Source organism: Lytechinus pictus, chromosome 5 (genome assembly GCF_037042905.1).
Source record: "Lytechinus pictus isolate F3 Inbred chromosome 5, Lp3.0, whole genome shotgun sequence".
NCBI classification, from domain to species: Eukaryota; Metazoa; Echinodermata; class Echinoidea; order Temnopleuroida; family Toxopneustidae; genus Lytechinus; species Lytechinus pictus.
The window spans coordinates 13,692,544-13,707,635 of NC_087249.1; the positions used below are offsets into that span (position 1 = coordinate 13,692,544).

A 15,092-nucleotide genomic window follows, 5' to 3' on the forward strand; every position below is an offset into this window, starting at 1 on the left:
CATTCCTACTAGCCTGTCTGACATGAAAAAAAAAATAACGATGCATATTGAAGAAGGGCTCCCTCCATTGTTTCTCGGAAATACACAGGTTGGTGGTGCAGGTACCAGGAAGCGAAGTCTATCAGCTTGGCCAAGACGTGGTGTTCCTTCAAGACTCGGGAGAGAGAGATAAATAGAATCCATTCCGCTCCACGACCCCAAGGGATCTTAAACCTTTGATCTCCAACCAGTAGACGGCCATGATCTCCATAAAGAATGGATCTTTTCCAGGAAGTAAAGATGTTTTTTAGCTATTCCTTTGGGTAGGAATGGGTTAGATTATGTGGTTCGCAGGAATACCTCACATGTGCGGATCACTTACGTTTGCGTATTGTCAATATTTAGCAAGTAACTCTGACAAGAAAGAGAAGGCCAGCCTCAGACAGAACATACAATATTTGATTCATCTTTCATTTATTATTATTATTGAGTATATACAAGGGGGAATTTACACATTTCTTGAATAACAGAATCTGCTACGAATTGTGCTGGTCAAAAGAATATATATTCTACATATAATGATGTTAACAATTTCAGGTACTTCCCAACAATCATACCTCTGAAAATACTTATAATTATGTCTGATATCTGATTGATTTTATGCTTTTGAAAAAAAAAAAAAATAACAAAAAAGAGAGAAGAAATCCAGATTCACATCTTGTGTAAAAGTGAGTTTTAAAACAAAAGCCCACATAATGTTGATACATTGCCGAGGGCTATAAAATCCATCTTTGATTTATTCATGTATGCACTCAGTGTGTGGGAAAAACCTTTCTCGTAAAGATAACTAATTCTGGCTGAGGTAATGAATCCCTCAAGAAACTGACATTTTGAGGTTTAGGCAATTTCGATTTTTCATCGCAATGCAGTAATGAAAGAAGTGAAGAAAAATAATAATGGTGGATATCACCACTACCAAAGACCTTGCTTGCGAATGATTCAAGATGATAATACACCAGTCTCTACCACTCTTCTTTATAAGCCCTCACAGTAGCATGTACGGCGATTCTAATAAGGCAGGAACGTGGTACCAGTCTGATGCATCCCATCTGTATGGCATCTGTTTCTTGCATCACACCCAGCATCGATCACTCGTCACGAAGCGATTGGTGCACGGCGTTCCGGGGCTCATTACGGTTAAAGGCCCCCAACAGACAACCAAACCTGGGCAGATAAAGTGTGAGAAGTTCATTCATTTCCAATATGAAATACACTACTTTATTTATTGTTCAGACTGCTCACCAAAAGTGAAATAATATGCAAACAAGAGTTCTATTCATTATTGTGAAGTACATGCTGTAGAATACTACTTGATTAAACAAACTTTATACTGAAAGCATGCTAGAGCACTGTCAGACATAGCAACAAGTTACATTATGTCAAAAAAGCCATATGATTTTTTTAAGGAAATGAATTTTAAATCAAAACTGACATAAAATCTCGGAGGGAAAAATAACCATTATCCTCATCTATGGTCAAGCAGTGTCAAGCCCAATTTCCTTTTGTTGTTACAATAATACGAACATATACTTTTATTCAATTTTTTTGTGGTTAAATACATACATGTATTTTGGAGTTTGGACATCTCATGGAATCTAATAAATCATACCAGAATAATTATTGTTTTCTTTTGAGAGTTTATGGAATTAGTAAACAAACTGTATTTTCTATTCCATGATAGTGCCTCAATTTCAGACTTTAAAGTCTAAGGTGGCAGCCCTGACCATAGGGATCTGCTCAAACATGTAAGTTGCTAATTATGCCCCCTTTTCCCAGAATAACTTGCTGCCACAACAGTCACTACGCATAAAAACAATCTTCACAGTTCACATGAAAATTATTAATGGTGTGTTCAGTTTAATTTTTCATTGTATAATCACAAACATTAATCATAACACAAACACAGCATCAGATACTATTAAATGCTTTGTTTTACGTCATATACCAGGTAGTCATTTCTTTAGTATATTGCGTTGGAACACAGAATAAAACTAAATCAAACAAACATCAAATTTCTTCTTCTTAACTCTCCTAGATGTAAAGTTGATTGTTATTTGTAACCAGAATGGCAACTGACATGGCTGGACTGACAAATCTTCGTATCTCAAAATTTAAACATTTTGAGGGCAGCTTAATAGAAAAGGCTGTATTTCAAAAATATAACAATTGTGGCGCAGTCTCACATTGCCTGAAAACGGTCTACTGATACCTATGAAGAACCCTTTCGAGGTTGCTACCCTGTTACAACTCTAAAATCTAGCTTATTCTGATATGTCATCAAAATAATTGAATTTTGAGATGCAAGGTTTAATCAGCCAAGCAGCGATAAATGATAGACCTTTAGTAGAAATCGGACTTGGTAATGATCAGAGGGACTGAAAATCATCTAGAATACAACATTTTGTACACAAACTGCTAAAACTATGGCCTGAAATAGATTGCCAGGGCCTGTAATTTGGTATCCCCACTCCTGGCAAGTAGGAGTACACATAGAGCTGTATCTAAACTATTTAAAACATATACCACCAATACAGTTTATCAGAGAAAAATATATCATTTTTATTTATATTTTCGGGGGCTACTTTTCCCAACTTACTGTCAAAATCTGCAATATTTGACAAGCTTTAACATGGTAATGAATGCCAATTTTTCCAGAGCTCTTGTGAGCATTTCAGGGGCGAAATCTCCCGGAGCGCCAGTGTACTTTATTCCTGTGGTATATGAAATAGCGGGGACCCACATACTCCTTTCTTATCATCGGTTTGAAATTTGAAAAAGATCTCTCTATCCCATCTCCTTCCCTCATAAATTAAAAATGGTCTCGTGGATGCAAGTCTCATCAAATCAATAATTCTTCAAACCTTTTTGCACTGCAAACATTATTCAAAAGTCTGACAAATCCCTAAAAAAATGTGTTACACCAATATCTTAACGAACAGCAGAGATTACGTGCCCAAAACATCAAGACTAACAGTTAAAAAAAACTATTATCAGGACTAACTTTACACTATGGTGTTACTGCAAACCTTACCACCCATATAAATAAAGTACAATACATAAATAATGGGCACTGTATTACCATTGAATACTTTCTTATTTCTGTATCTAATATGAGTAATGACACAATCTCATGTAATTTACACACAGCTGATGATCTTCTGATCTTTTTCATCCTAAACATACATATTATAGTCTATACAGTATACTGAAGAAAAAACCCAACAAAAGTCAATTTTCTTATTTATCTTCATGAGAATAATGTTAAATTGGTGACAATAGAGGTGATGATATCACTAGAAAGAACAACTTTTATTGGCATTTGAGAAATACCTTGATCAGATTCCTATAACCAGAAATGATGATAATAAATCCGCTTTTATACAGCGCTCAATACATCGGAACGACGTCTCTAAGCGATTTACAGATGTACTATGATTGATAACCTTTGTTCTAAAGAAAGCTGCAAAATAGAAGTTGGTTTTAGTTCCACTGCACATTCAATAGGCAATTTGTAAGGTAACTTTTTTTTTCCACATCAAGATATAAAAGTTGGGCTGTTTTTTTTGTATACACCCTGTATGGTCCTTACCTGCAGAACGTGAAGAGTTTCGGCCGATTCCCCGATCATAATCTCCTTGCTTTGCGAGGGCGACAGCCGTTGTGCGGGACAGGCGTGTTGTCGGTAATAGAAACTATGTCGAGTCCACCCATCTGTAATCCTTTGATAGAGGTCTACAGAGAGAATTGACAGAGGTAATAATCAGAGAAGAGGCATGGATGAACTTAACAAGTGTAATGGACGTCAGTTATTATCCAAGGTTTATATCTCTCCCTTTATATACCTTTTATCTCCTCTTGCGTCCAAATTTCCCTGCTTCTGAGCAAGAGGATAAAAATAAATATATTCCCCAAGATATTTGTGGCACCCTGAGTGATTAAACCCACACAGATTTACTTATTCATCAAATTATTCTTCATCTCAATCTTCCTTTCCCTAAAAAAAGGGTAATTTTGTTGTATTCACATCCCATCAACATTTCCCTGAGCATCTCACTGGGATTATTCTGGACAGGACGACATCCCTCAACAAAATTAATCAAAGATGCTCTCGACAGAAATAGAATTGTCTAAAAATAACTATGCTGCTAAATTTCCTTTCACTCCAAACAACTTAATTAAAAGCAATGAACTTGACTAATCGTTTTTTTTTTTCACGGAAGTATTCACAACATCTATTTATCTAACCACACACTTAGACCTGCCTTGATAATTGAAACACAAAACAGGATCAGCAAATCCTATTTGTTTTCCGTCGAAAAACAATAACCAAATTATAGAATATTAGTCATTGACTCATAGGGGAGGCTAATGCTGGACTAAAAATATCTTTCAGGGGATTGACTTTTTTTTTTTCATAATACATTTGCCCCCACCAAAAAAACAAAAAGAAAAGAAAAAAGGAAGACCCCTGCAAAGTCGGTACATGAAATTGGCAACATACAACAGGATGTACAGTTTCAAGTGCATCACATGTAGAGAGGCTTGTTCCTGTTCTCCTTTCGCAACAGTTTCAGTTTTCATTCTATACAACGAGGGATTATTAGCCAAACGGAGCTCCCTACGCTCACTCAAATTGGCAACACGGTTGCAGGCAGTTTGGATTTCATCCAAGCTCCGCTGGTGCAAGATGAATTGTGAAATGCCAATGATGGATTACACTCGCATTCAGCAAAGTCACTGTATGCATATTACCAATTATTATCAAAGGTAAACTTTCAATTTCGGTATCAAGTACATATTTCAATAGAGAATATTGTAAAAGGCTACTGTCTGTATGTTTCATTATCACACCTCCCCCCAACAGAAAATTTAAAGGCTATATGCCAGTATGCCACAATCAAACATCAAAACCCGTCCTGGGGACCAATTCATGAAAAAGTTAGCAAAACTGAAAAGCTGTTATTATCCAACATTTACCGTAGAAACAGTTAGACACCAATCAAAACCACACGAAGTTGTGAGATCTGACAACTTCTTGTCTTGGAAATAATCATAGCTCTGGGATGTGGGAGCGCACCCCCTGGAAATTAGGTTGGTATGCTCTAGCATAAAGTATAAATTTGACCTAAATCACCTTCAATTTAGAGCAAAAATCTTTTTTTCTTTCATTTGCTTGTCAAAATTTTCTAGGCCTAAATCACCTTCATTTGGTGTAATGTATAAATTTGACCCAAATCACCTTCATTTGGAGCAAAACACTTTTATTTGCTAGTCAAAATTTTCTAGGCCAAAATCACCTTCATTTGGTGTAATGTATAAATTTGACCCAAATCACCTTCATTTTGAGCAAAACACTTTTATTTGCTAGTCAAAATTTTCTAGGCCAAAATCACCTTCATTTGAGTGAGGAAAACTTTTCTTTTTCTTTGTCAATTTGTTTTTTAATATCAGACCAGCATCCCCTAATCGTTCCCAGGCCACTAAAAATAATCAAGAATGCTTCCCTCAACTAATCAACTGAATAATTATTTCGTACCCACAATGCAACCTATAAATATATGCCCACTAGAATGATAATAATTTTTCTAATTTACATTAACAATTACAGAGTTCTTCTATTGCTGTTTTCCAATAGATCAAGCGGGCCTTATAATTACTTAACCCAAATTCATGTATTTTCTAAATCCCGCCACATCCAAGTGGAGGGGGGCAAAATGTAGATTGACAAGCCTGCAAAAAGATGGTAATGCGATGTTGGGATTCAATGGAAAATAGGTTACGCACCTGACGACCTGGTCCGATTCCTTTGATGACTATTCGAACTGTGTTCATTCCTTTATCCAAAGCTTTCTGCAGGGGGTACATAGAGATAGAAAAGGTATGGGGGGGGGGTGGTAGTACAAAAAAAAAGTAGAAGAGAGAGCGGGGAGAAAGTAAAAGTGAAGGAGGTGAAGAAAAAGTTAAAAGAACAGGTAAGAAAATGAGAGAACAAATACAGATAAATATAACAATTAATTTTAACGTGTCTGGCATTTGAAATAAAAATCTCATACAACATCTGACAAAAAAGTCAGGAAATCTGATGTGAACTGTGCATTATTCATTTTCATAATTTTCACGCAATTTGCATCAAGGAATAAGAAAAACCTAAAAACTCACAATTAAGCTGACTTGTAGAATTATCAACAGAGGAGATGAAAAAAAAATACTTTTCCAGTTTTGGAATACATGAAAAATATTTATTACAGGAGAATAGCAGAAAAGCTTGAATGGCCTAATATGATTTTAAAAAAAATTTCATAAAAGGCTGAGGGGACTGGGTAGCTCATAATGTAGTTCCATCCATTCACTTTTGTGTGCAGCACATGTGAGTTTTGCAGAATTGCATGAAGTTTATTACTTGCTGCCACCAAACACGAGAACAAGCTTCCATTCAGAGGTAAAAATACAAATAAACTTTCCAAATCACATTTGAACAGTTTCATAATTCCAAATCAAAACTTATTTTCAAGAGAAATAACAACCGCAATTCACTAGATCAGGTATTTATCAGCATATCGATGCCAACCAAAACTTAATATTGACTATCAAAATAGGATCTTCCCACGACAACAGGATTCATATTGTAGTCTTTCCCAACAAAGTTCCCCCTTGTTTTTAATTTAAAAAAAAAATGGTTCCTTTAAGATCCCCCACCCACTACAATACTAACCAGATACTCAAGCAACAGCAAGACCAAATATAGAACTTGTTGCAATTTGTGGGGGAAAAGATTCAAGAATGCGGATGTCCTTTACAATCAATTCCACCTGTATATATAGACTCAACGAGTGATACTTTCTATTTAAATAACCAGGATAAACAAGACTGTTTTCTATTGCAGCTGTAGAGGGCAGGCTTCATAAAGTCTACTTGCATTATCAATTCCACTATAAGGGCTTATACTCAGTCAAGGGACTAAAATAATAACATCTGGATTTAATTGAAATTCTAAGACTTATCTTCTCATCCTTAAAGGGATGGTCCGGGCTGAAAGTATGTATAGCTTAATGAATAGAGTACAATTCACTGAGCAAAATGCCGAAAATTTCATCAAAATCGGATAACAAATAACAAAGTTATTGAATTTTTTAAAGTTTAGCAATATTTTTTGAAAACAGTCGTCATGAATATTCATTAGGTGGGCGATGATGTCACATCTCCACTTGTTCTTTTGTATTTTATTATATGAAATTAGGTTTATTCAAATTTTTTCCTCCAAGAACTAGAAAAATTGGATTGACATCTGATTTAGTGCATTTGATATTTATTGCTGCAACTTATTTCATTATAAGGGAGACATATTATTCACACAAGTATGAAATAATGAAAAAAATTATGATTTTATTTAATAACATGAGAAAACGGAAAGTGGAGATGTGACATCATCAGCCCACCTAATGAATATTCATGACGACTGTTTTCACAAAATATTGCTAAACTTTAAACTCCAATAACTTTATTATTTGTTGTCCGATTTTGATGAAATTTTCGGCATTTTGCTCAGTGAATTATACTCTATGTATTAAGATATAAATATTTTCAGCCCTGACCATCCCTTTGAGGATTCAGCCAAGTAATGAAATTGCTTTCATCTTTTCTTGGCATATAATTTACAAACTCTTTGTTATTCTTATTATTTTAAATGTTTTAACTTTTAGATAATTATTAACAAATCACATATATACTGCTATCATAATGGGACTAATAAGTAAAGTACCGGTATGCTCTGTTTCAAAGAGTTGAACATTAAAAATCACATTGGAGCACATGGGTTGTCAACTTGTCAACAATAGCAACAGGCTATCTCTTTTATCCTACAAACTACAAAGCAATGTTTGCTAGCCTAAGATTACAAAAAGCACTCCGTGCACAAATATATCACCGAACTCACAATACGTGGAGTAGTGTTAGAAATATGTATAGCCATTTATGAAGTGTTTTATACTGGTATGTTTTTCCTTGAAACTTGACAAATGTATTGCTCAATAATAATAAATTACCCATCAATAAAAGAGCTAGAAGAATGTCATACATTGTACAATCAAGAATGTATTGGTTTTTATTTCCAATCAAAAGAGTTTTTCACAACTGCAACTTGCAACAACTTTTTTTAGCTCCATTATTAACAGTGGCATATCTAAAGGGGGGGGGGGGGCATGTACTCCCAGCAACACTTAAAGGGGCAGCAAAGGGAAAGAGACTGTGCTCGGGGGGGGGGGGGAGGGGAAGGAAAAAATAAAGGGAAAAATTAAAATCCTATAATCACAGAAGCCAAAGGTATCACAGGTTGGAAAGGGGCACACATTTTAGCGCTTTTTTCTTACTCTTTATAAAGATACCACAGGAAATACGAGGCCTCCATCATCATCAAGCCTAATTGCTCACAATGGCAGTCTCCTGCATTCCTTTAAATAATCTTGTTTTGAAAAATGTAAATTACATCTTGTTGATATTTATTTACACTATTTAAACTATACGACTATTATTATTTTGTTATATGTATTACCTTTGTATATTGTATATATATATTTTGTAATTCTGATACTGTGTGAATGCAGAAATAAATAAAATAAAATAGATTTGCCATATTTTAATAAGACTGCATGCAATACTGATGCAATTACTTGTAATTAATCGTGCACACTCCATTAGCTTGCTCTTTGAATGTGATATGGTTCATCGTCCAAAGCTTCAATAATTATCTTTCATTTTCACAAAATGGTACCCCCCCCCCCCCGAAGGTCTGACATGCACAAAATCATTGCAAAGCTAAATTTGACTTTAGTGTCTACATAGATATCTCTTTAGTTGTTGGATATGGTATGGACAAGATACGAGGGGCAGCAGAACATTTTTTTTTTTTGGGGGGGGGGGCTGACCATGCAAAAAATCACAATCAGATGGTCATTTATACACTGAAGCTCACCCAATCCCCCCCCCCTTCTGTGGCCACTGGATATGATTCATTCCTCTCATCATAATGGCATTATTTGCTAACCTGCTTTCAGTGTGAAAGTTGCAATTTTGGATTGTCTATGCATTATAAATCTGACTTTGCCTTTATTATTCTGTTGAAATTAATATCAATATCTGTTTAACCACTTTAATGATTTAGCAATGTTACTCATATCACCAGAGTATCTAAAATGCAAAGGGAAAAGGGGAAGAGGGGGGAGGGGGGTAAATATTTGTATTCATCTATAGATCTGACCCCCCCCCCTCATTTCCCCACAACTGCCATGTTGTTGTGCAGCAATGACTGCCACTCCATAATCATAAAACCAATCAAAGCATCTTTACTACATCCAAATGTTTTCCACCAAATAATTACATTTTTCATCATTCTAATATAAATTTATCAAATACCAATATCACTCAGGTCACTCCATACAATCTCCTAAACAAAAATTTATGAATATAGATGATACTCAATAAATTATTGTATTCTACTTGAAAAAAAAATCTGAGGACGTTTGCTTGCACGATACGTTCAACTCACTTTGCCCCAAGGGACCATTATTCAGCTACAAATAAATTACGTGGGCACTTTGCAAATTTCATCTCTTATTGCGTTACTGCTTTTCAGTATGCGAACTAGTTTGCCCTATTACCACATGTGTGGAATAATTGATGTATTTGGCAAATCTTATGCATTGTAATTGGTCATTAATATATCACAATTCTGAGTACACACGTCCATTACCATTCATTTTCAAAAAAGGGTTTCGTTTAAAGAAAATCATCTAATCAATTTTTATGACTCATCACCTGCAAAGCTCTATCCGGAATAACAAGACAATATTCTTTATTCTCATATTGTTTTACAAGTGAACCTAAACACTGATCACAGCCCTTTTACATAAAAAAAAATTAAATCACTTTTTTGTGCAGAAAAATATCATTTCAACAACATTAGCTTGCAGCACTGCTTCCCTTTGCTTTTTTTGGGGGGTGACGTTTTATGACAATTTCAAACCCACATTCGAATTCAATTAAAAACACCCAATACACCCTTACTGAAATAGGAATCAAGTTTATAATTATCTACCTACCTAATTGTATGTCTGGACATTGCAGGAGGAACCAACGACTCCAAAAATGTTCTTAACTCCTCAAAAAGTTTAGAAATCTGAATTTGATACATATTCCTTCTCTTGGTAATAATTAATAAGCATTAGAAAAATTACAACTATTTCATCTATCTACCAGTGTAGATTTTATATTCTATTAATTATGTGCATCTTTATCCTTTAAAAAAATCTTTTAACTTGTTGGTTGGAAGTCATTGGAACCATTCAAATTTTCAATAAATATATTTGAACCCTTCCCCCCAAAAAGAGCATAGAAATCTGAATTTCATCAATATCCCTTCTCTTGGAAATAATTAATGTTCTGATTATGCCATTAGAGAAATGTTTTTCTTTTCTAAATATTTGAAAAGGTGTGCATTGAAAAAAAAATGAACCCCATTGGCTATGAAAACTGAAGACAATATAGGATAACACATCATAACCCCTCTCATTATTATGCTTTTCTATTTATTCAACTCAACATTTTTGTTCTGGAGGACTGCCTTTTAATTGATGCATTGCCTGCACTTCAGGCAACGCAGCATACATTATGTAACTTTCATATTACATGGGACTCCATCCAAAAGTACTAAACGAAAGATCGTAATAGACAAATTGGACCTAGAATATGGAATTCTCTAAACAACAATATTACAACGTTCAATAGTATTAGTTCATTCATATATAAAATGAAACTCAACCTGTTTTCTAGATATAATCATTAATATAGTTGCTCAAGTAAGTGTACTATGTTATTCTGCACACCCCCCCCCCCCTCCTTCACCCTTGCAGTTCTCCCCTAGTTTGTTTGATATATCATATTACTTTATGTTTTGTTAAGTATTTTGTATTAATATATTTTTGCTTTATTATTTTGTTATTCATACTATATATCTTTATGAAAAAAGGGAACAGCATTATTTACAAGTTCTGCTTTCTGTTTGTTTCCTTTTTTCCTTCATCATTGAATTTTAGCGATTACGGATGTTTTAAAGATTTTGAAAATAAAATAATTTGTTGAATTGAATTGAATATCACAAAAGGGTGTGATTCCTCCAATCCATCTCAAGTATGGAAAGCCAGCAACACCATCATTCTTTGTTTCAACATAACTGCAACCACCACATTGATGGACCAAAACAATGATGCATGGCTGACTATTTGTCATATTTTTGAGGACTTGCTTTGAACAAACACTCTAGATGATGCGACCGCTGGCTTTCCATAAACTGAAGTGAATAGATTAATCACACTCCCTTGTGAGACAGTGTCCTGGATATGTAAATTTTTCTATGATCACTTATACCACTTTCAGTAACTCGCTGGTCCAGACCAGGCCTGGGCCAAGTTGTAAAATTTTGAGTTTATGAATGGCGCGGGCTAAAATAGCCCGTGCCATGCCTGGTGCAGCACCATCCTAAAAGTAGCGTGTATCTGCTACAGTTACTGAACGCTTGTTGTGTGGACTATTCTAGTGCAGGCCTGGTGCGGACAAAAAATCATGAGTTACTTCAAATGGTATTAATTGCCTAACATTCTCTGAAAGGGGTGTTTCACAAGAACACCATCAAGCTGGCAGCAGTAATAGCAAGAGCATGATAATTACTATCAAGAATACTCATGTACTAGTAATCATTTTGACAAACTCCAGTCAATTAAATAGAGTACAATGGTTCAAAAAAAGAAGAAAATATTTCAATCAATTCCTGTTTTTCCAAAAAAGTGAGAATGATATAGGAGAAGTTGCCTCTTTACAACCTGTATCCAAAATGCATGGATGCAGAAACACAAGGCACCTTTAAAATGTTCTACTATAGAGAAAAGTGGGCACTGCAAAATCAACTACGGTGTTTACAAAACATCAGTAACAAAGGGAAAACTCCCTAACAAAGGATGTTTCTATCAATGTTTATCTTTGCTGCAATGAAGCATACTAAACTAGACCTGAATACCTAAAGTGGCCTTGGCCCAAATGACAATTTAGCCTGGATTATTAATAACACGATGGACTAATTTGGTGAATAGTAGGGAACCAGTATCCATTTCTATGAGTCATAGACAAAATTTGGCAACAGCCAAGGAAAAAGAGATATGAGAGGAAAATAAAGAAGGTCGGAGTCAAGCGGGAGAAGACGACACCCGTTTGGGGCAGAGGCAGGCGTAAAAGTGAGTGGGCGGTGTCATGTGACCTCTGCCATTTCGGATTGGGAGAATGAGATGGCAAAGTGGGTGTGCAGGGAAGCCTAGCTGCTACAGCGGTAGTTTATAAACAGAGCAAAATACGTAATAATCCTAATGCAGTGAATAGCATGTAATATCAGCCGGATCAGGGAGAGCATGGCATGTAATATCAGGATTATTCCTATTTTCATAGTTACTAATCATGTATGAGAAGCTTAACAGCAACCAGCAAATGGCAGGGCATATTGATTGCCTATTTCAGAAGAAAGAAAGCAGAACTTCAATAAAAAAAATAATAAAAGGAGTAATACTGCAATTTGGATAATAAGTGAAAAGAAATTATATTCAGAATACAGAAAGCAGATTCATTTTTTTAAATTAAAAATGTGTACATCGAGGATGTTTTAATGAGTAATATCGCTTTCAAATTCTGGCTTAACACCAAAAACACAAAGATATTTCAGAATATAGATAGCAGAACAATGGTTTTACAGTTGAAGATATAGAACCTATTAAAAAAAAAACGTAATAATATGGTTTTGAATTTTTAAAGAGAGAAAATGAAGAAACATTTTTCAAAAAAGCAATTAAATTTAAAGGGGAATGAAACCTTTGTAATAAATGGGCTTGTGTGGAAACAGACAAATCAAAGAAGAACAACAAAAAAGTTTGAGAAAAATCGGACAAATAATGAGAAAGTTATGAGCATCTGAATATTGTGATCACTAATGCTATGGAGATCCTCCCATTGGCATTATTTTTCCGATTTTTCTCAAACTTTTGTTGATCTGTTTCTTTGATTTTTCTGTTTTCACACAAGCATTCTTGTTTTAAAGGTTTCATTTTCCTTTAAGTAAATTATAGAAATAATGATGCATCAAATATCTGGAATGATATGGTATGTAATAATCATTCTTGATTCATCACTGTAACAGAGCTGCCAAGTTGTATTTTGCATTTTCAGTATTCTTATCCACCCAAATCCGTATTTTGACAAAAAAAATCAGTATTTTTACCGTGTGAGATAAATATGCAGACCTGCCAACCTCTGGGAATGAAAACTGTATTCTTTGATTAAAAAAACTGTATTTTTCCCCAAAAAAGTGTATTTCATAATAAAATGCTTGGCGCACTCGCTCATTGCGGCGCTCAAGCTGCATGCAAGCTAAAATGCGCACTGCTCTTGCAGATGAAAAAAAACCATTAAAACATGTGTATATCTTCACCCTGGTTTTAACAAAATGATTGAAAAAAAACCAAGTTACCTGAAATCACATTGATCTAATAACCATATTTGTGTACGTTTTATGAAATAGAGACATATAGAGATTATTTTTCTCAATAAATTATGATTTAGTAAAAAAACATATTTTTCAAAGAAAAAACATACTGCCGTATTTTGGTTGCAAAAACGTACTAAATACGGCTAAAACGTACTGGTTGGCAGGTCTGCTGTAAATATGATGGATTCATAACTGCAGAGTGCAAATTGCCTTTGCTGGTTCAAAGATTCGACCAAAAACCATTTGTTTCCAAATGCCCATAGTTTATAAAAAGCAGTGAATAAGTTTGTTTTCATGCTGTTTCATATAAATTTCTTCTTAAATTGTCTTTAAAAATGAAATTCATATCAATAACTGTGGGGGCATCGTGGACGGGTGGTTACGATTCTCATCTTTCAATTAGAGGCACGGGGGTTCCAATCCCAGCCATGGTAAGTTTTCCTTCAGCAAGAAATTTACCTACATTGGGCTACACTCAACCCAGGCGAGGTGAATGGGTACCCAGCAGGATTAATTCCTTGAATGCACCAAGTGCCTTTAGCAGCTGGAGCTACAGCCAGGGTAATATACAGAGTGCCATTGAATAGGCAACTTGATAATTGGCGCCTCGTAAATGCTATATGTAACTATTATTGACTGCTACAAAAATGTGTCTGAATTCAAAACTTCACTGCCTATCCATGCAACTTGAAGTACTCTGAAAATAGCAGCTCTCAACGGAAGTAAAAGGAACTCTCACGATCATCAATGCAATGTTTACGGCCTTCAATATCTGCTGACCTCAAGAAGATAAATTCAAACTGGGCCATGAGCTGTCAGCCAAGGTGTCCTAAATCTGGATACAAGATGGCTGATTTGGACAAGGACCAAAGCATTCATCAGAGCGTACTTCTTGTTCCGTAGATGACAAAATACTGATTGTATGGGCTCCATCTCCACCAGCCCCAGAGTTTGCTCAATCTTGCGATTCTAACCCAACAATCGAGATTACAGTTATTGGTCAGAAGTGGAACGGTTTGTGCTTTGGATATCTAACTGCCTTGTCAGCAAGAAGAATGAAAATGACTACTGATGTCAGATCTTGGATTTCAAATGCATGTGTGTTTGAGTGAAATTGTTCAGAAAAAGGTTAAAATCTGTAAATCTTTATACATTGCGACTGAGACTTGTGCATGGGTATCAAAGAGCAATTGAATGTAGCAAAAATGAGATTTCCTTACGTTTGAGATTTGTGCGCAAGTTCTACTCGGGGAACTTAAAAGCGAGAAGAATTGTCGAAGTGTTGCATGAAGTGTGAATTTGGTAAAAATGTGCTAAACAAGTTTGCACCGAAATTTGCTATAACGCAAGTCATTTGGACAGTTGGTTGTGTTCTTGACCTAAGAACAGAAGACAAACAAATTTGTGTAAACTTGCACTTCCTTAGACAATTCCTTGCATAGCAACATGCACACACATGCATTGGACTGTACCCGAA

The 15,092-nt window shown here is 35.2% G+C and overlaps 1 protein-coding gene across 2 annotated transcripts in view; it reads right to left on the minus strand.

The window, feature by feature from the left end:
- Window positions 1-429: 429 nt before the first annotated feature.
- Window positions 430-15,092, minus strand: part of LOC129260477 (small ribosomal subunit protein uS11m-like) — a 34,802-nt gene continuing 20,139 nt past the window's right edge. For both annotated transcript variants that reach the window (XM_064099855.1, XM_064099854.1), the window contains exons 5-7: window positions 5,824-5,889; window positions 3,629-3,771; window positions 430-1,203 (exon numbers count right to left, since the gene is read on the minus strand). In XM_064099855.1, the coding sequence (XP_063955925.1) occupies window positions 3,664-3,771; window positions 5,824-5,889 (174 nt within the window). In that variant the 3' untranslated portion in view covers window positions 430-1,203; window positions 3,629-3,663. The remainder of the gene's footprint in view (window positions 1,204-3,628; window positions 3,772-5,823; window positions 5,890-15,092) is intronic.